Source organism: Squalius cephalus (assembly GCF_949319135.1).
Source record: "Squalius cephalus genome assembly, chromosome: 10".
Taxonomy (NCBI): Eukaryota; Metazoa; Chordata; class Actinopteri; order Cypriniformes; family Leuciscidae; genus Squalius; species Squalius cephalus.
The window spans coordinates 33,561,441-33,587,133 of record NC_137131.1 but is presented as its reverse complement, the minus strand read 5'-3'; the positions used below and the strand labels follow the sequence as shown (position 1 = coordinate 33,587,133).

At 36.6% G+C, this 25,693-nt stretch overlaps 2 protein-coding genes and 1 long non-coding RNA gene across 4 annotated transcripts in view; 1 reads left to right on the top strand and 2 right to left on the bottom strand.

Annotated features, from left to right (window-relative positions):
• unc80 (unc-80 homolog (C. elegans)) overlaps window positions 1-14,223 on the bottom strand; it is a 76,211-nt gene extending 61,988 nt beyond the window's left edge. For both annotated transcript variants that reach the window (XM_079883329.1, XM_079883330.1), the window contains exons 1-15: window positions 13,936-14,223; window positions 13,469-13,517; window positions 12,746-12,902; window positions 12,351-12,646; window positions 11,584-11,707; window positions 11,378-11,442; window positions 11,102-11,235; window positions 9,574-9,841; window positions 7,021-7,155; window positions 6,386-6,602; window positions 6,088-6,219; window positions 5,047-5,315; window positions 3,803-4,117; window positions 3,584-3,715; window positions 3,190-3,337 (exon numbers count right to left, since the gene is read on the bottom strand). In XM_079883329.1, the coding sequence (XP_079739455.1) occupies window positions 3,190-3,337; window positions 3,584-3,715; window positions 3,803-4,117; window positions 5,047-5,315; window positions 6,088-6,219; window positions 6,386-6,602; window positions 7,021-7,155; window positions 9,574-9,841; window positions 11,102-11,235; window positions 11,378-11,442; window positions 11,584-11,707; window positions 12,351-12,646; window positions 12,746-12,902; window positions 13,469-13,517; window positions 13,936-14,027 (2,533 nt within the window). In that variant the 5' untranslated portion in view covers window positions 14,028-14,223. The remainder of the gene's footprint in view (window positions 1-3,189; window positions 3,338-3,583; window positions 3,716-3,802; window positions 4,118-5,046; window positions 5,316-6,087; window positions 6,220-6,385; window positions 6,603-7,020; window positions 7,156-9,573; window positions 9,842-11,101; window positions 11,236-11,377; window positions 11,443-11,583; window positions 11,708-12,350; window positions 12,647-12,745; window positions 12,903-13,468; window positions 13,518-13,935) is intronic.
• On the top strand, window positions 1,183-3,970 carry LOC307165586. The gene is made up of 3 exons (XR_013822506.1): window positions 1,183-1,315; window positions 3,574-3,674; window positions 3,892-3,970. It is a non-coding gene; the product is annotated as an uncharacterized lncRNA (long non-coding RNA).
• Window positions 14,224-14,764: 541 nt separating the features above from the next.
• The window catches only part of nomo (nodal modulator), a 30,762-nt gene continuing 19,833 nt past the window's right edge, over window positions 14,765-25,693 (bottom strand). The window contains exons 21-31 of the mRNA XM_079884286.1: window positions 24,749-24,908; window positions 24,404-24,530; window positions 24,175-24,288; window positions 22,913-23,040; window positions 21,980-22,121; window positions 21,784-21,867; window positions 20,952-21,062; window positions 20,764-20,871; window positions 20,483-20,602; window positions 16,501-16,593; window positions 14,765-16,386 (exon numbers count right to left, since the gene is read on the bottom strand). Coding sequence (XP_079740412.1) covers window positions 16,255-16,386; window positions 16,501-16,593; window positions 20,483-20,602; window positions 20,764-20,871; window positions 20,952-21,062; window positions 21,784-21,867; window positions 21,980-22,121; window positions 22,913-23,040; window positions 24,175-24,288; window positions 24,404-24,530; window positions 24,749-24,908 — 1,319 coding nt within the window. The 3' untranslated portion in view covers window positions 14,765-16,254. The remainder of the gene's footprint in view (window positions 16,387-16,500; window positions 16,594-20,482; window positions 20,603-20,763; window positions 20,872-20,951; window positions 21,063-21,783; window positions 21,868-21,979; window positions 22,122-22,912; window positions 23,041-24,174; window positions 24,289-24,403; window positions 24,531-24,748; window positions 24,909-25,693) is intronic.

The window sequence follows — 25,693 nt, the reverse complement described above, 5'->3', positions numbered from 1 at the left end:
GGAATTATATACATGCTCATACACCTTCCTTGGATAATACATCACCCTCAGTTATTGACAAGTGTTTTGATCAGTGTAAAGGAAGTAAAATTGAGTCATTAGTATTATATGACATGTTGCAATCCATTAACTCTCCCTCAACAAAATGACTTAAAGAAGAATGGGGAAAAGAGCTGGGAAGGGACATTTTTCAATCCTGAGGAAACTTGGCAGAGTAGTTTAAAGGATATTAATGAACACTCCCAATTCTAGACACTGTGTCGTTCACTTTAAGGTTATTTACAGACTACACTATTCAAAAAATAAACTGAAAAGTATTTCACCTCTCTGTGATAAATGCAGCTCATTTGATGCTTATTTGTCACATAGTATTATTTTCTGCCCTAATGTACAGAGTTATTAGTATACATTATTTGATGTGCTTTCAGAAACACCCTTACTCACTCAATTACAGCAAATAAGTTACTACTGCTGTTCTGGAAGAAAAAGCATGCTCCCATGGTGAAGTATTTGTCAGTTGAGTTGTGTTTTGGTTTAGTTTCCATTGTGTTCCCTGTCCCTATTAGACTGAGTTCTGTTTGCTAGTTTGTTTCCTTAGTTACATATTATAAATCACCTGCTGTTCATTATTTCCCTCATTATCACTTTATTAATTTAAGCCCTTTGCTTCCCCTTATGGTTGAATTATATGAGTTTCTCCTTGGATTTATTATTAAATACTGTTTGTTTCTCTGAATCTCCTGAGTTACAGTTAAGGCTTTGAAAGTTGTTTTCTACTTTACCTTTCAGATGATAATTGGTTCCAAGTGTAAATTTGGACAGTTTTATAAGATCTGGCACCCTTACCTTGATGGAAACCTTGTTGACTAACACATCATTTTAGCAATGTAATGTTTTCATCATATTCAATGTTAACAGGTCTGGTAAGGGATGGTTTTTAAAAATGTGTTTTTACTTTGCATTTGTATAAACAAATTAAATGGAGCCTGTAAGTGTCACAATTCTGTTTAGTTTTTGTTCATGGACTTTCAGTTTGTTTTTATTTGTCACACGTTTCCTTGTTCTGACTCACGCCACTTGTCTGTCTCCATAGTTGCCATCATTATTAGTTCATTGGTTTCAGCTGTGTTCTATTAATTATCCTCGTTTGTGTTTGCTACTGTATATAAGTTGATCCCTCACATTCATCCTGTTTGGTCTATGTTACATTTAGTGTGTGTTGCCCTTCCTGTCTCAATATTATTTGAATTACTCTCATTCAATTTTGTATGGAACTTTCTTCATGGATTCTTCATCTTCCCAACCACCCGTGACAGTAAGATTGCAAACCTTTCTTTAAAAAATGTTTTCCAATAAAACAAAGCAACAAAAACTGTTTTCAACACTGATAATAAGAACCTTTTTTTGTCTGTTTGTGGAAACCATGATACATATTTTTTTTTCAGGATTCTTTGATGAATAGAAAGTTCAATGAACAGCATTTCGATCATGACAACTTTCAAGATTTTTAGCATGGTAATGGATATGACAATGTTAATGTATTTGGTCTTGGTGGAATAGATGCTGTTGCTGCTAAATTTCTGCTGCTGTTGATTATTGCTGATGTTGTAGATTATTGCTGCTGCTGCAGAGCAAGTACAGGAACTTGCTACTGCCAATACATATGCCAAAACGCTGCTGTATCATGTAAGAAATCATATAATATCAGATCTATACAGGTGGAGCTAGGGAAGGTGGAAGGTTTAGACAAACACTGAAAGCACGCTGCAAACTGCTAGTAAAATGGATAACCAGCCATTTAAAGGGTTAGTTCACCCAAAAATGAAAATTCTGTCAGTAATTACTCACCCTCATGTTGTTCCAACCGCGTAAGACCTTCGTTCATCTTCGGAACACAAATTAAGATATTTTTGATGAAATCTGAGCCATGTCTGAATCCTCCATAGGCTGCTATGTGACCGAAACTTGCTGGCCCAGAAAAGTTATTAAAGAGATCGTTAATATAGTCCAAGTGACTCCAGTGGCTCAATCTTAAGTATATCAAGCGACGAGAATACTTTTTGTGCGCAAAAACAAACAAAAATAACGACTTTATTCCACTTTTCATTTCCTTCTCTCTGGGCCTCGTAGTGTTTTTGCGCAGCGCGTCTGTGTTACACGTCATCACGTAGGCTCACTATTGGCCGACGCCGGTCATGTGTGTGATGCGTGATGACGTACAACACAGACGCGCTACGCAAAAACACTACGAGGCCCAGAGAGAAGGAAATGAAAAGTGGAATAAAGTCGTTATTTTTGTTTGTTTTTGCGCACAAAAAGTATTCTCGTCGCTTGATATACTTAAGATTGAGCCACTGGAGTCACTTGGACTATATTAACGATCTCTTTAATAACTTTTCTGGGCCAGCAAGTTTCGGTCACATAGCAGCCTATGGAGGATTCAGACATGGCTCAGATTTCATCAAAAATATCTTAATTTGTGTTCCGAAGATGAACGAAGGTCTTACGCGGTTGGAACAACATGAGGGTGAGTAATTACTGACATAATTTTCATTTTTGGGTGAACTAACCCTTTAAATGTTGAGCAGCAAGCTCATTGGCTGCAGATATGACATGAACCAATCAGCTTGTGCCAAGTAGTTAACACTATGAATATCATCAGCTTGCAGCCTGCACCATCTAGAGTTTCATGGAAGAACTATGCATTTATTTGAATCAAAAATCTTTTGTAACATTCTAAGTGTCTTTACTGTCACTCCAATGGGTCCTTGCTAGAATAAAAAGTACTTTTTTTTAACATTAATTATAAGCATATTAAATAAGCACCAAATCAGTGTCATCGCAGGAATAAAATGCATTCTAAATTATATTCAAATAGAAAAGTTGTAGTAATATTTCACAATATTACTGTATTTTTTAAACGACAACATAAATTTTTTTTTTTTTTTTAAAAACAGTCTTGGCGAGCATAAGAGACTTCTTTCAAGAACCAAACTTTTGACGGGTAGTGTTATTTCAATGTAAAATTTATAATTTTACTTCATTCATAGTTTTAAATAAGTTCAATACACCGTTTAATAATCAAATTGCAAATAATCAAGTTCATGCTGTATATCTTATTTCAGAATAAAACATAAGCCTGGGCATGTTAAAGACATGCACTTAATAAGCGCAGCTCAGCCCTCTTACTGTCAGTGATTGGCTCCATGCAGAAGCCAAGTAGGGCGTGCAGGAAATCCACAATGTTGTTGAGCGAATCCTTGTTAACGTATTCTTTCATAGTCTGCCGGAACTGCACTTTATCCAGCTTGTACATAGTAGTCAAACAGTTCTGAGCCTAAAAAAACAGGACAGAGCATCTAGTGATTTACCTTTGCTGGAGACAGAGCTAGTTAATCATGTCTAATAATTGCTATGAACAAGCGTAATATAATGCATTCTACATGTATTATAAAATCTATATCATCTGACCATATGACTTAGTCTGACAGTAAATCAACATATTGCTGTGTGACAGAGGTCAGTGCTTAATCTTCTTGAAAAATAAAGGTTAATTTGCACTGTATTGCACAGCTATATTGACCTGCATTCGAAGGCGGTCTCCGGAGAGTCCGCGATGGCCTTCACCACAGCCGTACGCGCAGCCGAGCGATTTTACAATCTTAATAAGCATGGTGAGAGCCAACCTGTGAGTGCTGAGTGAAGTGTCTTCATCCTGTTGATGATTTTAAAAAAATGCAAATCTTGCATGTGACAATTACACTCAGATATTCCTTTACACCAGATATATTAATAGGCTTACCTTGTTGTCCTTGTTCTTTATATCATCTCTGCTTCCTCCACGACTCTCTCCTCCCCCTCCTCCTCCATCACCTCCACCACCTCCATTAGGTGCTGGTCCTGTGCCTCCAGCTGCCTCCCCCTGAGCTCCACCCACACTCTGACTGGCTCCCTCCTTCGGACACTCCGCCTCTTTGTCCTCGGGTTTGGAGAATTTCTTACTCATGCTGGGAACCACACCCAGCTGCAGAAGGCAGTCGATGATGTTGAGCGCCACATCGCAAATCCGAGAGCTGATGTCATGGGTGAGTACAGAATACAGGGCCCGTAGAACAGCCTTGAAAAACACCACAGTGGTAAACAAGAAAGGTAACACTAATAATAATAATAATATGAACCATATGGTCAGATCTGTTAAACTATATCTAAAATAATCAAATTTTCCACAGAAGTTATTGGCCAATCATAACATCAGCCAGTTAAAAGTTTGAATGTTTTTGAAAGAAGTCTCTTATGCTCACCAAGGCTACATTTACTTGACAAACAAGTGATCTACAGTCGAATCAGATATATTGTGAAATATTATTAAAGCTGAAAATAACCATTTTCTATTTTAATATATTTTGAAATGCATTTTATACCTATGATGGCAAATCTAAATTTTCAGCAGGCATTACTCCAGTCTTCAGTCACATGATCCTTCAGAAATCATTCTAATATACTGATTTGGAGAATAATAATTTTATTATTATTATCAGTTGAAAACAGTTGTGTTTTTTGTGGAGACAGTGATGCACTACCATTTAAAGCTTTGAGTTTGAGATTAAATGTATCAAACCTGAAAGTAAAGAAAAAAAGTTTCAAATAAATGCAGAGTATTGAACTTTCTATTTATCAAAAAATCTTTTGGCTTTCCACAAAAATATTAAGCAGCAAAACTCTTGATAATAATGATAATAATAAGAACCATTATAAATAATTGAGCACCAAATTAGAATAGTAGAATGATTTCTGAAGGATCTTGTGACACTGAAGACTGGAGTAATGATGCTAAAAATTAATTACATTTTACTATATATTAAAGTAGAAAACTGTTATTTTACTGTATGTTTGGTCAAATAAATGCAGCCTTGGTGAGCATGAGAGACTTCCTTTAAAAACATTAAAAAAAAAAAATCAATTATTCCAAACATTTTACCGGTAGTGTATACGCAAATCTATCACTCTATGACAGTAAACCCCTCTGCTCAAGGCTCCACTCCTTACCATGAGGTCCAGCATGCCATTCTTCAGAATAAAGTTGTTGGTGCCCTCAATGGTGTCTCGGTCCTCCAGGGATGTATAGTTGATGCAGGAGTCTGTCAGACTTCGGGGAAGGTTGGAGCAGGCCAACGGTTCACATGGCATCTCAGGGATGGGAATGGGGTTACACAGTTTCTTTATGTGCTCCGTGAAGAAATCTGTGTATCCCACATTAAAGGAAGCCACAGTTGTGTTAAATGTAGCCATAGTGATGGTGGAGATCTGAGAACGAACTGAGAAAAAAAGAAGACTATCAGTCCACATTACTGATTAAAGAGGCAGTCACACTACACTTTTCGTTCCATTGACTTCCATTCTTGCGCATATGCATGCGAGAGACCGAAAACACAAGTTTAGTTCTAAGTTTGGTGAACTCTGACCTTTGAATTCGTATCACGTGAAAATGTGAGACCAATAGAAGAATGATACGTCACAATGTGGCCTCTTAGCTTAATTAAACGAACACAAATTTTAAAATTGCAGGATTGCAGCATTGCAGGAAAGTATACTTGGACTGTATACTTTTGCATTTTGTATGTATCATTATTTTATCAAATATGTTGAATTTATGTTTTTAAAAAAGGCACGACAGAGCATAGTGGTCAAGTCATATCTCATTAGTTTCAGGAGGTTGCAAATATTTTGATTATACAAACGCTCAAAATTCCTATATTTTTTAAGACTTATTATTAATACTGTTAGGGTAAGTGTGATATTAAAAACAAAATATTTGCTGTTTATGTTGTCATTTTTCTAAAGCTAAAATCAGTGATAAATATTATCTGTATAATATTTTTAATTCAAAATAATTATTTATTTGTATAGCGCTTTTCACACAAAAACTAATTTCTTTGAAATGTTCCATGGATCCCCTAACGCCACCTTGTAGCTTCAATAAAAAAAAAAAAAAACTTCTGTTGTATTTTATGATTTTTAATGAATTTTATGAAATATTAACTGTTATGGATTTAGGAACTAATAGTGTGATAGTGCTTATTTGCTTACCACCCTCTTTGATGGTATTGTCACTGTGACTGTTAGAGTGTTCAGGCAAGTTGTGGTGGGAGTGAAAATGTTTCGCTCCAAGACTGTCCACATCTCCAGTAGTATCTGAGCTTCCACGACGTGTTAACTTTCCTGCAACACAACAAAACAGAGCAATATGACAATAAATTTAATTATATGTCTATAGAATATTACTTTTAATTATATTACAATACTAAAATGATTAAAAATGTTAAAGTTTTATGAATTCATGCTTTTTGATGAAAAATAATAACGAATTTCATAGGGCCCTTCATACCCATGATGGTGGAAGGCCAACCCCCGCGGTCCAGTGTGCGACGGTCATCTCCCAGTCCAGAGAAGCTTCCGAACGAAAAGGTGCTGCGTGTGGGTGAGACGTCCAGGTGATCCTCATGCATTAGGAAAGGTACACCCATCCGCCGCTGCCGTTTTTTCCCAGTATGGTGGAATGGGATAGAGCCTTTTCTCTCCCGATCCTCTCTACGGTTCTTCAACTGAAAAAGCAGTGACAGGATAAAACTGTCACGAGTGTGGCTATATCAAGGAAGCGCACGACGAATGAGTAGTCAAAATGAAAGTCTTTTGTTAATCAAAGAGAACAAACAGGAGCCACTTGGCACAGACATTGACATCATGGAACAAAGAACAGAATGAACTGAGGGATTATAAACACACACACAGATTGTTAACGTAACAAGAAACACCTGCTTAATCAATGACCATAGAGACAAACAGCACAGGCAAACAGGAACTGAGTGCATGTTATATTAATAAGTGGTTAGAAAAATGTTTAGCTTTCAAGCAAAGTTATCCCTTCTAGAGAACTAGGATGTTTTAAAAGGGGTTTTGCTTGATCTATATACATATTGGTTTACGCTCTTAAACTATGCATAAATAAAATAATCTGCAAACCTTTTTAAATATGTTCATGCCCATCTCAGCTGATAGATCAGGGACTGCTTGTCTCCTGAGGTTAGTAATGGACACCTTGGTGAAGGTCTCAGAGCTCAAAGATCTGCTCTCCTCGTTACATTTCAGAGTCATATCCTTAGAAAAATAGGAAGGAAAAATAAGGGTTAAATCATTTTGGACCAGAATGTACATACTGGGAACTATATTCTCAGAAGGTGAAGCACTGCTACTTCTGCGGAGTGATTTACTCTGCTCCTCACCACGGGGCTTCTCGGGTGCTGCGAGCAAATCACTCCGCCCAAGTAGCAGTGCTTCGCCTTCTGAGAATATAGTTCCCAGTATGTATACGGTTAGAAGATGGCTGTGTCATGTGACCTTGTTATTTGTACACGCTGTGACTATACACATCACAACATGTAAATAGGAAAATGTTGGCGTTATTTTGTCACTTATTGGGATCAGTATGCTAGCTGGAGCCTTTTACCTCCAGTTTTTATACTAAGCTAGGCTAGCGGTCGGTGTGTCTGACAGAGTTACGGCACGCACGGAGATGAAAAGGGTATGTATGGACTTATCTAACTCTGGGGGATAAGGTGAATAAGCTAAAGTCCCAAAAAGTCAGCGTGTTCTTTTAAAAACACTGATAATTGAAGGGGGTGGATTGGAATCCACTGCTGCTTCAATGTATATGTAATGAGTGATTATAAATCAAGGTATTAATCAATATTTTCCTTCTAAATATCAAATGAGTTGAATGACTCAGGAGATTTTACTTTGTTATAGAAGTTACCAGTGTGATTACTGAAATGTACTTTTCATGTATTCTTTAATGTCTGTATTTGATATCTGAATGCAGTAACAGTGCTTGCTTATTTAGCCCGACTTCCAGAAATGAAATATGGACTCGTTTTGTGTTTGAGAAAGGTCTTCAACGTGTTAAAACATTTAGGGGTCATTGAAGCCAATAGAACACATTATATTGATGTTTTGAGAAAACTCTCCTGTTTATAGTTAGAGCCTGGCCAAATCCAACCTTGGAAAAGCTGTGTGTCGGTGTGTGTGTTAGTCTTCTTAGTTACAGGTTAAGGAACCACTGGCATTATTGGAGAGTTGTTTACTGAGTTGTTGTTCAGGACATGCTGGCACCCAGCAACCCAAATCTGAGAACTGGAAGGTCAAGACGTGCCTAACTTCAGGGTCCAAGTGTCAGCTGCATAATCGATGGAGATATGCTTCAGCCTATATGTATATGTGTGGAAAATTACTATATTTATCTATTTCTTAGCCAATCAGAAACTGCAGCCTGAAGCAAGGACGTAGCTTAGACCTTGGTGAAGGGTATAACTGCTGTGATCTTTGTAACTGTAAGCGGGGCGGCCTACGAACTCCTGTGTGAGTCTTGAAGCTGACTTCTGCTGAAGAAACTGCTAACTATCTTAAGTAAAACCTTTCTTCAATTTATTATAATTCTGACTCCGGGTCTTCTTTCAAACATCTGGTCCTTGGGTCCTAAACTGTTACCCCCTAACATAATGTAATAACACTGTTAAAACTAATTGTTAGGAAGTCTCTAAAGGATGTCATACTGTACATTTCAATGCTCTGATAATTATTATTATTTTCAATTTATTTAGACAAACTTGGATGGAATTTTAATATCATCCATTTATGTATTATCGACCATAGCATAAAACTAATAATCTGTTTATTTATATCAATATCAGTCAGAAATTTAAAGGGGTGGTATAATGCCCATTTTTACAATATGTAAAGTAAGTCTCTGTTGTCCCCAGAGTGTGTATGAAGTTTTAGCTCAAAATACCCCACAGCTATTTTTTTACAGCATGTTAAAATTCTCCCTTTTTGAGGGTCAGTAAAAACACATTGTTTTGTGTGTGTCCCTTTAAATGCAAATGAGCAGGTCTGATTACCTCACACAGAAACGCACTAAAATGTCAGAAACTATTCTGCCTTTTATGTTTAAACTGGAGTCGGACAATGATGGAGAGACTCAAGAAGAAGTGACAACATGTAGAATGCAACAGGACGTTTCTGAATGGTTTAGTTGATGAATTTATGTTCCTGATGTGGAGTTAACTATCTTCAAGTCATTGATTAGCATATTCTTTCATGATAATCTATAAGTCGATCGTGTGGGAACTGTTGTAAGATGCCTACTGAGGGACATGCTATTGCATTTGTGTTACGTACTGTATTGCATGTGAAAAGATGTGGTCCCTATCAGCCGTTTGTTGTAGTCCTTAAAAAACGATTTCTTTAAAAGGAAATATCTTCCTTTGCTTTGAACTTAACTTTGCAGATGTTGTTTATGCTCAAACAGCAACATTACACACTAACTAAAGTTAAAAAAGTGAAATCATAATCAAGCACCTCTTTAAAGGGGTGTCTGATTATGATTTCACTTTTCTAACTTTAGTTAGTATTTATTTCACACCCTGGATCTGTCCTAGTTGCACCACTGCCAATTACCATCTGAAACTGTCTCACAGTCAGCTAACTGACGTGTTAATGATTGTTTCTGTGCTGGATTACCTGTGTTTTGTGAGTATTGACCAAAGATGGGGTAGCAGCCACCATGGAGCTACTGCGGGGCCGTGGTAAGGGGGGTATCAGGGGCTCGGGGGGGCGTTCAGGCTTCTCCTGCAGTATCTGACGCAGCCGCTGCAAGTAGAATATGAGAGCCCAGTGCACACCTTCTTCTGTCCAGTGAGGCTGCATCAAGCAACGCAGCACTGCAACGTCAAAATAGGTGGCATACCTTGCCCGCTGCGATACAGAGATGCCACTTGGGACTGAGAAACTTTCGGTGAAAGAAAGACAGAGAGGTTGTTACAGAAAATTATGGTCAGAAAGAAGTTCAGACTGAGGTTGCTGAGAAGCGTTGCTTGGCAACTGCACTGCGATCACATGCACAGACTAACACTGTAACAGATGGGAGTCTAGCTGGAAATGGACGCTGTTTATCTAGCCAACATAGGATGAGTTTAAAGAAAAACTGCTTTAAGATCATTCTAGTTTTAAAAGATTATAATGGATTTTTTTACTTTTCTGCCAACACATTACAATAACGTTAAGGGCAAGATTTACTAACAGCTTGCGCCAGCACAAACCGTCTTTTGGCGTTAAAAAACTACTGTCAGGATTTACTAAAAACACGCAGTGAAAAATTAGCACTGAAAAGGTGTGGAGTGTGGACAGGGTTATTTTTGCGGCTGACCTTATATGCATTCGTAGGAGTTTCCCTTTCAGGCACAAAAATTATAGGAGGAGAGTATTTAAATGAATCATGCAAGGTGATTTACTAAGGTTAGTCAATTTACTGGTATTTGCACCATTATTTACTGCCCAAAAAAGCACATCTTAAACCAGACGCTAATTTGTGCTGCGCTTGGTAGATTGCATTGATCATATGATACGGCTGCGTCTGTGTTCTTTAATTTGCGTGTCGTCAGTAGATCACGAGCAGAACTTTCCACACCCATCGGCGCTTTTTTGGAATTGTGCTCACGCTAATTTTAGTAATCTAAGTTTAGTAAATCTAGACCTGTTTAGTAAATGATACCGTTTAACTAATGATTTAGTTAATACGTTATCATGAACAAACAAAGAACAAAATTTTACATCATTTATTAATCTGTTAATCTTAATTTATAAATGTATTATTTTTTATTATTTATAATATATTAATATGCATATTTCTAAATGTATTATTGGTAATTAATGTTCGTTCATACTTAAGTTAATTGTGTTAATTTATAGAATTAAATGTGTGAAAACTGTATTTGTATATGTAAAAAGTAACATAAAGAATAATAATTGCTGTAAAAGTATTTTTTTCATTATTATTTCATGATAGCTAATGTATTAACTAATTGATTAACATTAACCCAGGGATTAACGCAGATCATTTAACCTTATTGTAAAATTTTTGTTCAGTGTAGAGGAAAACCACCCAGAAATTAGATTGTTTTCTATACTGACGTTTTTTCCACTATATTTCAACATAGAATGATCGTAGATAGTGCTGCTATATGTACCACCTGTGTGTACAAACACTCACTTCTTCTGTTGTGAAAATCCTCTCTCAAAGGCCTGCTGTGAAGACCCTCCCTTCTCCACAGAGTTGCCACGACGACAGCCCTGTCCTGTCACTGAAGGGGAGGAGGAGTCAGGCAGGGCTGATTCACATACCACCTGAAAGCCGAGACAGAAGAGGAAATCACATGACCCCAGCAGAACAATAATGTTAATGTATTACGAGAGGAAATTAATTTAAGCCTGGACTGAATGAGCCACAAGGGGCTGTGCGGCTGCAAATCACAGTCTGAATACTCACTGCAGGGCATGGGTTACTGGTATCATGAGGACTACACTGGTTATTCACTGGAGAATTCCTCTTTGCTGTGGAAAATATAAGAGAGAGAGAAAGCAGATGTTTGAAACAAACGATTGGCACACATAAAGAACAATGACCGGTAAATGGGTAAAAAATTACACTGATGTTGAGGACAGAGGTGAAAGGTGAATTGACAGAAATCAGACCTGTAACAATATTACGCATGGGTTTGACAAGGGCATAAAAAGCAGGAACATCAGGTTGACGGTGCTCCCACATTGGCTGCCAAATAACAAGCCCACCAGCCAATCGAAAGGTGAGGTCCGACTCCTGCCAAATCCAAAAATATCAACAATGTTAGCAGTTTGAACTAATTAATAAAAAAAAGGAATATGCACATTCAAAAAATGATGATGTATTTTGAACTGATAAAGTAGGGCTCAACAATGAGGATTTCAATTTTTTACTTGCTTTGTACTGCAAATTTTCATCGGCCCCGCCACAAAAGAATGATCTATTTCTATGATCTATGATTCTATTTTTGCTAGAATTTTTTTTTTTCAGTAATTTAACTTTGCTTTTTCACTCACTAAAATATTTGTATTATTTTATTATTATTTCATTAGAATTATTTAAGAATTAAAATAATAATAAAATATTTCGATTTTTATAAAAAAAATAAGATGAAAATTATACAGCTGTAATGTAACTCCATAAATTCATAAACAAACTTCTACTAACCTCATCTATGTAAGCCATCTAGATAACATTATCTAATGACAAATCAGAAGATTCTACAACAATAATAATAATATATCATAGAAAGCCAAGACACTATAATTAATGCACCAACTATCAATGAATCCAAAATTTACAGTGGCAACGCAGCACTTGCACAAAAAGGCAAGTGACTCAGCAGGCCATCCTTATTGTTGAGCCCTGTCGCAAAAATCGAAACAATAAAGGTTCCAACCTTGATCCGGTTAATGAGGGGCGCAAAGAGAAACACAAAGAGCTCCACAGTGGCCATGTTTTTGTGGTAGAGTTTGGCACGGGCATACTCATTCTCTTCAGTGGTGCTGCCATTGCGGTCTGTGAGACCCTGGTTCCCTACAGGCTGAAGGTAGGCACTACTGCCGCCACTGCTGCCCCCAGACCAGCCGTGTCCCAGGCCAGGCTCCTGGTGACACTCCTGCGCCGCTTCCAGAAGCATCCAATGTAGAGTGTGAAGGAGTTTTGTTTCAGCTACCCCGAGTTTATCCTGGTGTCCTGGTGAAGAGAGATTTTGGACATGCTAAGCTATAAAATTAACCACAAAATGATTTCACCCAAACACACGTAATCTAGCAACCGTAAAAGTGTTCCTACCCAGCTTGTTGCGGTTCGAAAGAAGGATGGCAGTGCAGTGAAGAACATGAGGTAGAGCAGCCTGAACCAGCTCCCAGCGAGAGATGCTCTGGATGGCTTCAGTGAGGGCTGGAGAGAGCCCATGGAGTTTGTTCTCCACCAGCACCCGCTCAAATGACTAGCCAGGATTAAAAGCGTGAGACATAATCCCCAAAAGCACTTATTAAATGATTACTTATTCTTGTTACAATATTATTTGTACACAAGGAAGAGAACAGAATAAACCAGCCTGACTGTCAGTTATCTGACATAATAATGATAATAATAGGCTACTAATTTAGTAGCCTAATTACAAAACTATATGCAGATTTGCTTTATTTCTTACTGGTAAAACGCTGCGTCTGTCAATAAAACGAAATATTCACAATTAATTCCATGATTTCCAGTCTTGCATCGTCTTTAGAAAGCAGACTAAAAAAAGAGCAATGCACAATTCAGTAGTTTTTTATTTATTATTTTTATTAACCCCAATTTTAAAAACCCAGTTAGGGAACTTTATTAATTATTATTATTATTCACAATCACAACCTTCCAGGTACATCTTAATATTTACGTTTAAACTTATGGATGTAGGCTACATGAATGAACCTCTACTGATTTAGGCTTATGGTATTGTTTTCCGAGATAGAGGACAGATTATTCACAGCACAGGTGACAGTGTTCACTTATGATTATTACACTCACCACACAGGAGGCTTCATACTGCTTCCCTAACTTCGGCCGCAAAAACGCGCTGAAACAGATACATATTTCATTTAGTTACGTTACATGTCTGTAATAAAACTGCATAAAATAACAGTCGAGCTGACAAGGACAATCAGATGATTTTAACTGAAACTGAATTATGACGAACTCTGGGTAAAGCACTGGCAGCAGCATTGCTCTATGAAGGTTACATATTCGATTGAATATTCTGCAAATTTTGTTTAGGGGTTTATAATAAGACACACAAGGTGCGGCGGTGTATGAAAAGATGACGCACGAGACACCAGCGCAACAGAAATCAATTCAGAAACCGGTATGAGAGATGCATACGAATGAGAAAGGCTCTGCGGGAGCCATATACAAGAGAAACAGACTAATCACTCAAAAAAACAAAACAAACACCAACAAGAAAAAAACACCTGTTATGCCACGACTAAATCACTGACCTGGTCTGTCTCCATAGGAAGGTTTGGATCGGAAACGGGATTCCCCGGCAGTTTTCCTGGTCACTGTCATCCAAGCTCTTTCTTTTCACCATTTTTTGACCTGCTGGATTCAAGGGTGCAGACGTTCTGCTCAGAGATGGATTTGATTCACGGCATCACAGTGATATTTTACATCGGATCGTAAAATGGCTGCAGGTGTTGACTTGTGTCGACACCACCCCGCGGAGCAGCGCTGAAATCCACTTGTCAATTAAGGGACACTGACCACCGGTTTGAAGATTCGGCTTGAAATACGTAATCAATGAGAAGGAGCGATGGACCCCCTCTGGGTCTTAAAAGCTCGAGTTTCGCGCATAATTCAGGGTATAACAATTAATACTGCATGTTATATATTTGCTATATTATTACACAAACTGGCAATTCCGCCAAAATGTTACAGTTAAAGAAATAATATATGGGAACTCCTTGTAAGAATCTTTCAGAAACCCTTTATTTTATTACAGTGTCATTGTTACATGTAGTTACTGTAACTATAAACTATGCATAGCAATTACATGCAATTAACCCTAAACCAAACTCTCATCCTAACCCTAACCTAATAGCAGGATAGTTGATTATTATTACTCGGTACTTAAATGTAGGCTATAATCACTGTAATCCTGACAACTTAAAATAAAGTGTAACCTCCCTTTACTTTTAATTTCGGCTTCTCTATTTCTTTGGTGGGTAACACCAAATTATCACAGTTTTAGTGTTGTAATAATAACTTTAGTAATTGACAAAAACTATGCTTACCATACTCGATTTACGCCACAAATTACATTTACATAGTAAGGACATGTTTATTATACTTTTGTAATTACTCTTCACAAATGTAAGGTAAAATGTGATGCTTCATGTAACAAAAATGAATCTCTCCGCGACAGGGCTTATAGCTGCCACAGTAAGTAGGCTACAACACGTTTCACAAATTGCAGTTGATGAGAGTAAACCAATAAAATGTATGTCACCTCAGTTCTCCTTAATAACATGTCAGACAAACACACGAGCTAGTAGCTATTCAGACTCTGAAGAGCATCAATAAATGTGATATATTCACTTTCATCAACCTGATTTCAAAAACATAGGATATGTTAAACATAGGTATTAATTATGTTTTCCCACACACACACATGACATGTCACTAAATCTTCTCTCAACACATTTATTGAATTAACAACTTATTAATTCTGATTTTCCATCTGAACTTCCAATTGAGTGAAATAATTCTATCAAAATGTAAAGTCTATGGCAATAACAAAACCTTCAAATAAACATACAAATATAATTCCTAGAATTATATAGTGTAATTCAGATGCATCTCTTTGACTGATTTGTTTTGTCTGCCAATATTTACAACAATATTGCCAAAATGCATACATTTGCATATAACATCTGATCAAGTTTTTACATAAATTACACCAATAATTTTGTAATTATAATTACCCCCCCCCCCCACACACACACCTCCACACCCCCACCCACAATAAGCACAATATATAGTTAAGTAGATTCCAAAACACTTTATTAATTTGGTTCTCTCTATATCCAGACACATTATCATATTATTTACGGTTTAATGAAGTGGAATGAATATGTACTAAATCCATCAAATGGTAGGGAATTGATTTTTTTTTTTTTATCTTTAGGGTTTGTCTTGTTGCATTTAAACAAATGAAGGAAACCAAAAAATCTTATAAAATGAATTATTTAGTGAAAACAATATCAGTGTTTATTAAACAAATCTCTATTTAAAAATGTAAGGGTGTTTACAAATTCTAGTAAGGTTATATAAAAAAAAAACTGAACTGATACATTTTTTATGGGAGTGTGGGATTAATAAACTAGTCATATAGGACACTACCGGAATCATCAAACAACCAATTCCTTGGGTTCTTACTCTGTATACTAGTGAAAAAAAACTGGAAAAAAAACAAAACAAAAAACACACACATTTGTAGTCTTTTAAATCAGCCGTCCTCCCTGAGCAATCTCACAAACATACACAATCTCAGAGCCACATTCACACGTGCTAGGGACTGTAAATTATAGGGATCTGTGTGACCAGGATACCACAGGCAAAGAGTCTTAAGTCATCTGAGATTCAGCAAAACAAAATTAAAGATGTCCAAAAAACTTTGGCGACTCCAAATGAGGTTGTTTTTATGAAAGGATTTTATGATCAGACCAACATAATCTCATGTGTTGTCTGACACTGGATGCCTGTGAGATCTGAATGCAGCGATTGGCTTTGCCTTCATATTAGCTCATACTGGGGTTTCATGTACGTCTTGTCTTTGGCCTCTTTGACTGTCGCTTGGCTTCATCCATAGGGATTCCATCCCCGCTTGTCTGAGCGAGTCCTAGAACACCCTGGATCTGATTGAACAGCTGCAGAAGAAGTGGGATCACCTTGGAAAGACAAAATATCATTATTTACATAATGTCCTAAGAACTGCAGCTATTGTAAATGACAAGAGTCTCTAAGTAGCTTTCAACCATCCTGAAAAAAAAAAAAAAACATACCCGCTCATGATTATACACAGCAAGTAACAGCAGCAATGTCAGAGGAAGGGCGATGAAAGATCCTTGGGAAACATCTTGATCTGGCATTTTCCTCTGTTGAAAGCCGAAAAAGTGTAAACAAATTAGGGCTGAATGATACATCAGATATAAATATATTTACAGTTGTGGTCAGAATTAATGGCATCCCTGGTAAATATGATCTAAAATGGCTGTAAAAAATAAATCTGCATTGTTTATCCTTTTGATCTTTCATTAAAAAAAATAGCAAAAATCTAACCTTTCATTAAAGTAAAATAATTAAAAATGGGGGGAGGGGGAGGGGGGATTTCAATCAAAATTTGAAATTTCAAATCACATTATGAAATAAATGTTTTTCTCCAAAACACGTTGGCCACAATTATTGGCAGCCCTAGAATTTTTTTTTTAATATCTCTGAAGTAAATTCCTATTAATATTTACCTTTTTTAGCACACAAGGGTGATGATAGTCTAGCTATGACTTCTTGCTAGGAGTTTAAATATGAGGAAACACAAAGGCCAAATCCCCTTAATCATCCATCACAATGAGTAAAACCAAAGAATATAGTTCTGATGTGCATCAAAAGATTGTTGAGCTTCGCAAAATAGAAAGTGGCTGTAAGAAAATAGCTAAAGAATTGAAAATCCCCATTTTGACCATCAAGGCAATAATTAAGAAGTTCCAATGAACTAAAGATGTTACGAATCTGCCAGGAAGAGGACGTGTGTCTATACTGTCTTAATGCACGGTGAGGAGGAAAGTTTGAGTGGCCAAAGACTCTCCAAAGGATCACAGATGGAGAATTGCAGAGATTACTTGAGTCTTGGGGGACAGAAAGCCTAAAAAAATGTTCAAACAACCCCTACATCACCACATGTTGTTTAGGAGGGTTTCAAGAAAAATCCTCCTTGCTCCTCCAAAAATAAACTCCGGATATTCAGTTGTCAGACACGACTGGATCTTCAAAAGGGACCGGATTCTGTGGTCAGATGAAACAAAAAAAGGGCTTTTTGGCAGCAAACCCAGCAGCTGTGTTTGGTGCAAACAGGGATTAAAAAAAATTACCCAATGTGTACTATTAAATATATTGCTGGATCTTTAATGTTGTGGGCCTATTTTTTTGCAGGAGGTCCCGGACATCTTGTTCAGATACATGACATCATGGATTCTAGCAAATACCAACAGATAAAAAAATCAAAACCAGACCACTTCTGCTAGAAATGTTATAATGGGCCGTGGTTGGATCTTCCATCAGGACAATGATCCAAAACAAACATCAAAATCAACACAAAAATGGGTAACTGAGCACAAAATGAAGCTTCTGCCATGACCGTCCCAGTCCCCTAAAAAAGTCCCCTATAGAAAAATGAGTGGGCTGAACTGAAGAAGAGAAGCACCAACATGCACTTGTGAATCTGAAGGATCTGGAGAGATTCTGTATGGAGGAATGGTCTCTGATCTCTTGTCAGGTGTTCTCCAAACTAATCAGGCATTATAGGAGAAGACTCAGAGCTGGTATCTTGGCAAAAGGAGGTAGCAAAAAGTATCAGGGAGCCAATAATTGGGGCCAATGTGTTTTGGAGAAAAGCATTTATTTCATAATGTGATTTCCCCATTTCAATTCTTTCAATTATTTTACTTCATATATATATATATATATATATATATATATATATATATATATATATATATATATATATATATATATATATATATATATATATATATATATATATATATATATATATATACACACACACACACACATATATATATATATATATACATACACATATATACACACACATATATATATTAGGGCTGTCAAATGATTAATCGCGATTAATCGCATCCAAAATAAAAGTTTGTTTTTACATAATATATGTGTGTGTACGGTGTATAATTATTTTCTATATATAAATACACACACATGCATGTATATATGTAAGAAATATTTGCATGTATATACTGTGTATATATATTTATATTATATATAATTTATATTATATATAAATATTTTATATATAAATAACACATTTTTCTTAAATATATATGCATGTGTGTGTATTTATATATAGAAAATAATTATACTCCATACACACACATATATTATGTAAACACTAACTTTTATTTTGGATGCGATTAATCGCGATTAATCGTTTGACAGCCCTAATATATATATACATACATATACACATATATACACATATATATACATATACATATATACTACTGGTGTAACGATCATCATTGATACAATCATTATTTGAAGTGCCAAGTTATTTTCAAAAGGTGATTTATTCGCTCTTATTTTGATTGCTACTTTTGACATCAGTGTTTATATTTGAACTATAGACTTATCTTATTACTGCTGTGATAATATGAATATTTGTAACAGAAATAATGAATCTGTGTGGTTGAAAAGACAATAAAGCTGTTTACCTATACTATACATGACAACTGCTCTCTCTGTTATCCTATTACTTCTGTGATAATCTGAGTATTTTGAACAGAAGTAACAAACTGTGTAACAAAAAAACTAATTTGTAACAAACTGTGTGGTTGAAAAGTCTATGAAGCTGTACCTATACTATACATGACTACTGCTCTCTCTGGCTCAGCGGCAGCGCATATTTGAATTTTCCCGTGTGATTTTGTCAAAAGTTTAATAGACAGGCAAATTGTTGTCATTTAGGAATCGAGATCGCAATCTTTAATCGATTAATCCTGCAGCTCTACCAAATGGCAAATTAACTAATTGTAGATGAACAATCTATTCACACAAATCTAATTATTCGGCATGTTTTCATCACCGAACAGAAAATAATTTAGGGCTGGTCTGAATACCATTCTTTGAGCTTCGAAGCTTCGGTAGTAATGAACATCGAATATTCAAAGCTTCGGAGAGAGGGGGCTGAACATATTCTTCTCTCTAATAAAGGCAGTATTCTCTATGTGTCTGTAAGTCCGTTTGTATTTTGATTATTTCGAAAACCGTTCATCCAATCGACTTCACAAGGGAGTGCAGTGTCGCATTTGGTGCAATATAGATATACACGCGAGACACGACACGTTCAGAATTAATAAACATTTAATAAACCACAGAACAACGCGAGCGGGAAGCGGCGCACCTCACACGGGCAGGGCTTATGCTCCGAGAACGGACACTGCACTAGTGATATTAAACACATCTTCCCCATGAACAACACAAAGTAAATACACTCGCACGTAACACACACACACACACACACAGGTCTGTTAACTTAAGCAATACTTTTATTAAGGTAGTCTAATATTTTTCTGACTAACAAATTACTGACACAGTAAAGGGTAGATTTAAATAAAATAAAAAAAACGAAATTTAAATAAAGAAAAACGAAATTTAAATAAAGAAAAAAAAAAATTTAAATAAAGAAAAACAAAATTAAGTTAAATTAAAAACGAGATTAATTTAGATTGATAATGATAATTGATAACGGGTAAAAAGGCTAATACATTTTGTTTCTATTATTCTATTTTCCACAATGTCAAAGCAACGCAGCTTAACACAAAATACAAGCTCAGGCATGCACTTCTGTCCATACAAACTCCACTGTTCTGCGCTCTAGCCAGAGAATACTCCCGTTGCAGGAACACTTTAGTAGGCCAAGAAGAAGCAAATATATTTATTAAGTATAACGAGGTTGGGTTCCTTCAACTGTCCATCCTATTAAAAATGGCTAGCTATATAAGATAATTGTAAAAAAAGAGTATTGTATTTTGTCAGATTTTATAGTGTTGAACATATTCAAGCGCGAATGAGAACCGTTTCGAGGGGGGTGCCAGGTGTGAAAAAAACCACAAAAAAACCCGAATATTCGAATGTCAAATTTTCAAATCGAATACCAACCCACCGAACGAATATTCAAATATTTGGGTCCAGCCCTAAAATAATTATGTATGTTTTGTGCGAAAAGGTTCTTACCTTAGGATTAAAGGTTAGTGTTACATGTTTGTGGTAACCAGAGGACGTGAAAGAGACCTGTGGGAGTTTGATGTCATACTGGGAGTGTGAAAGTGATGTTTGCAGCATCAACACGTAGCTCTGCAAGAGGACAATAAAATGAAATTAATAAATGAAAATGACCACCAATTTTTAAGCTGGTGGAAAGTACTGGCAGAACAATATGAATGTTGTGAAACAAAATCTAAAAAATAGGAGTAGTTTAGATGAAAATTGAATAGAGGTGATAAGTAATGATCTACCTCTCCATCACGTGGTAGGGGGGCGAAGTGGAAGAACAGGGACTGGCCTAGAGACACAGTCTGGAAGGGATTGTCAATGTCAAGATTGTCACTTTTGTAGAGCTTCACCTTTAGAGAGGGAGGAATAACAATGACTTCAAGATTTCATCAAATATGAGAAAAAGGAGATTTAGAGTTACTGCACCTACCCAGAGAGTGGGAAGATGATCAGGGGAAGTGATCACATTGCCACTCAGATCAAACTGGTTGATCTGTCTAAAGGCGATTATGTTTATTCCTTCAATATCAGTGTTGCCCACCTAAAAGTCAAAAAAATAATTAAATGAATGAAAACTTCACATCCACCTTTTTCCTAATGAGCCAACAGCCGTCAGTTTGACTGAATGAGCTGTAAAATCTTCTTCAGACGTCAGGAGAATAACGTAATGATTGGTATTTTGATGTGACGTGGTATAAGAAGAATATCTATGGCAAGAGCTCTTTTCAGTCTGTGTATTCTTTTCCTCCTGGTTATTTTCTTTTGCATTCCACTGTAACAGTATGAAAAAGGACAACATATACTGCGCATTTATGGTCTGCTCTCCAGATTTCATTTATGATATATATCCCATGAATAATTCACTGGAATGCACAAAGAATCTCTTGTTTTCTCCCCAAATCCTAATGTCTCTTTCCAGGTTTGTTTTCACAAGTTTGCTTTAAAATGTTTGTCTCCCCATTTCCATTTCACTTCTTATCCCTAATAGGAGTGTTTACTGGAATGTGTCTAAAGCAGGTAAATACAATATTTATTGTCTGTCAAAATGATGGAAATCACTTAAAATTCTTTTAAATCGCTCAATGTTTCAGTTTAATGAACACTTTTGACTAATGCAATGTACAATACAGACATATATTACTACAGTGATGTTTAACACGTCCGTATTAATATTGCTGTGGAAATAATCAATCTTTTGGGGGTATTCATGGATATAATGTGTAAAAAAAAAAACCATGAGGTCAATAAATTCCAATGCTCACCTCAATAGTTTTGTGTGGTGGCAATGCTCTCTCTATGTGATCATTTCCTTCTTCTCTCAGCTGAATATTGTAGTTACACCCAGGCTGACAATGAACAAAGAAAAGGCAAGCTTTGTTTAGAATCTTAAAATGTAGTTTTTGTGAACATTTGTCAGTCGTATTGTTTATCTGAAGAGTTACTCAAGTAAAGTCTCACCCGCAAGCCTCTGAGTCTAAAGCGTCCCTCTTCATCAGTAACGGTGTCCTCACTGTACATGCCACACTCTCCCTGCCCCACTGCCTCCACGGAAACACCCTGCTCTGCATCGCCACCTATTGACTGCACTGTTCCATAGCAGCTAAGATACATGTCAAAATGTACAAGTGGAAAATTTACTTCACGATGGAATGAGCATGTTTCGAAAATTACATTTAGAAACAGGATAGACTGCGGCAATGTCTCCAAGACACTTGAAGAAACCTGACTGCAAAGCTACCTGAAAAACTATGCGCAAGTGTATCAAGGACAAAAGCGGTTTTAAACGCAAAGGGTGGTCACACCAAATACTTATTTGATTTAGTTAACAGGAGTTATTTGATGAATAAAATCTGTTTATGACAGTATTTTTGAAAGCATCCTCATTTTATAGCATTTTTACACAAATGCCTATAACTTTCCACAGTAATGTAGCTTTGCAGGGAGGTTTCTTCAAGCGTCTTGGAGACGTTGCCAAAGTTCTTCTGGATTTTAGAGATTTAGTCTCAGTTTATTTCTGGTTTTTTTTCATGTAATCACAGATAGACTCTATGATGGTGAGATCAGATCTCCGTGTGGAGCATAACGGCTGTTGTCAGACTCCTTATGCATACAAATATCTCAGTGGATTATTACAATTAATGACAAAAGGAATGTTTGGAAATGTAAACTGATATTTCTACTGACACACTACAACAAAAGATATAAATAAATGGCTTAAAACAATTTTTCCGCCAGTGAAAATACTAACGTGCACAGTAACGCACAAAACGTGACTTTTGCACAGTACTGTACGCGCATATAAATAAATACATAAATAAATACACACATATATATATGCTTTGTACTAAGCATTTTTACTGCCAGTGCATACTGTAACACTGAACTGCTGACCTGTATGCAGTTTTGAAGCCAGTGATAGGAATATGGAGGACCTGTCCTTCCTCTACTGTGATCATTTGTGCTGAGGGCTCAAAGCGGAACTCCTTCATCATGGGTTTGAAATAGTACTGGCCAGGACTCTGAAATGGAGGGAGGAGAGATTAAGAAAATCTAGGTATTTATGTTCTACAGAAGAAAGTCATACAGATTTGGAACGACATAATTACGCCTAGTTCAGTTGAACTGTGTACTGCAAATACATACGAGTATCAGATGATATGATAAAACCACTGATCTATATAGAATCAGTTTTAGAATCAGTTTTGAATCAGTTTTATCCACTGATATATAGATCAGTGGATAAAACTGATGACATTATTAACGGTCTTCATAATTGCTTTTGAAGTTGAAGCTTGTGATTACCGTTACATTTCCGACACAACGCTTGAGGTGTTCGGCCAATCACAATGCTCTGGGTCAGCTGGCCAATCAGAGCACACTACGCTTTTCAGAAGGAGGGGCTTTGTAGAAATTGACACGTTTTAGAAACGCTGGGCATAGAGGAGCTACAATAATGTACTGTATGTGAAAAATTATGTATTTTTTGAACATTAAAGCATGTTAACATATTCTATTACATCCAGTACACAAAATAATGAACTTTGAAAATAGCATCATATGACCCCTTTAATGACAGACTACAGCAGGTATATTAGGCTTCTGTCACTTTAAGAGCTAATGCACAGATCCAATATACTGTTACACACGTGTTTAGGCGCATATCTGAAGCCCATTTGCTTATCTGCGTTTGGCTCTGACTCGGAGCACGCACACAGAAAGCCGCCTGGGGAACAGTGTCTCTTTTGCAGCTTAATGCGCTTTTAATAACACGGTTTAATATAAAACCCATCCTGCAGTTTAGCAACAGTAGACTGCATTTTACAACACTCACGTATTTGACTGATTTAGATGATAAGCTTGGGTTTTTAGGGAGGAATGAAAGCACACCACTGTGAATGAAAGGAAGGTGCGCTGGATGGAATGTGGCAGTGGCACAATAATAATTTTACCTTGATTATCTTGTTTTCATAATTGTTCGGAAGCCAAATTCAAAAATCAATAATGATTAATCGTACAGCCCCAGGGAAACAATGACAGAATTTTTGGTTTAAATAAATTATACCTTTAAAACTGTAATTTTTTTCAGTATAAACTTCTACACCAATGTGATAGACACATCAAAAAGATGCCCATAGTCACTGAAAAGACAGTACCAGGTTGTTGAAGGTGAGGAGGCCAGTGTCCTGAGTGAGTAAGTTTGAGCGGAAGCTGGCTCCACTGAGAGACAGCAGAACCCCTGAGAGAGGAACACCATCCTCTGCCTTTATCTGAGGGGCAAGAAAAAAATCTTCAACAAAATTAACCATTTGTTTCCTAGAAATGAAAATACAAGATGAAATGTGATCAACTAAGCTTATGAGAAGACGTTAATATGGCACTAACCTCAAAAGTGACCCCTGCCAAGGCAAACGCTTTGAAGTCTCCTGTCTTTCCCTCCACTGGAGTCAGGACAAAGCCCTCTTTACTGGCACTGATGTCATACAGAGAGTCACTATGTAGGGGTCCAACACTGGTTTCAAAGGGAAAAAAGGAGTTTTCAATTTTTATTGATTAGAACACTAGAGTCCACTTACGTTTTCAGCCACAATGACTGCACTTCATTTTTAAATATGCCATTAGTCATTCACTTTCTAAACCATACTTTTACGCTAATATGCATTATTAAATAAATAGATAAGAGAGCTATTAAATAAATGAATGCGGTATGTTCATAAATAAGTGAGATACCTGTAGGATCCAGTTTCATCCGTGAGAACTGTAATGAGAGGGTTAGTAGCTCCACTCTCCTTAATGGAGATTTCCACACCCTCCAGTGTAGGTGACACCTGCCCTGTGAGGAACAGCCCTGCCCTGCCAGCAATCTCCACCATTTGACCAGGACAGTTCTCTGTCAGAACAAAGGATTGTATTACAGGTTTAGATATAATAAACTGGAGTAAAACTGTAACCCGGTTTTCTGAGGTACATTAGTGAGGCATTTCACTATGGGACACACATATGGAAGAAGTTTCTTACATTCCATGACAGACCCATGGGTTGAAAGAGTGAAAATACTTTTTTACAAAACTGATTTATCAATATTTCAGATATATGAGTTGAACACACCAAGTAATGTCCAAATGCCATTTTTCATGTTGAATTTACTAAAACCCAAATTAATAACCATCAACAACAATTTATAATTCTCATAAGCCCGTATACCTGGTCTTGGCCTACATCGGGTGTGTCCAAACCTGCTTTAGGAGGGCCATTTTCCTACAGAGTTTAGTTCTAACAACATCCTGAACCAGCTAATCGAATTTCCGTAGTTTCTCACTCTTTACTCTTGGCAAAATGCACCCTTAAAGGGATTAAAAAAAAACATGTCATCATTTACTCATATTCTTCAAAACATCAAAAAAACAAAAAAAAACAATTAATACAGGTTTAGAACAACTTGAGACAGAATTTTCATTTTTGGCTGAACTATCCCTTTAAGGTACTAATATGCACTGGTTTGGGGTAAATAAGGAATAAAGTTGTTCCTATACGGGTACTGCCCCAATGACAAGATGTTGTTCCACTAAAGGTACATTTTGCTAATTTTTTCTGAAAGTGTAGTTGCCTCATTTTTTGTACCGATATGAACCCCATGAATTTGGTTATCAGTCAGTGTCACCTTATGTATAAGTG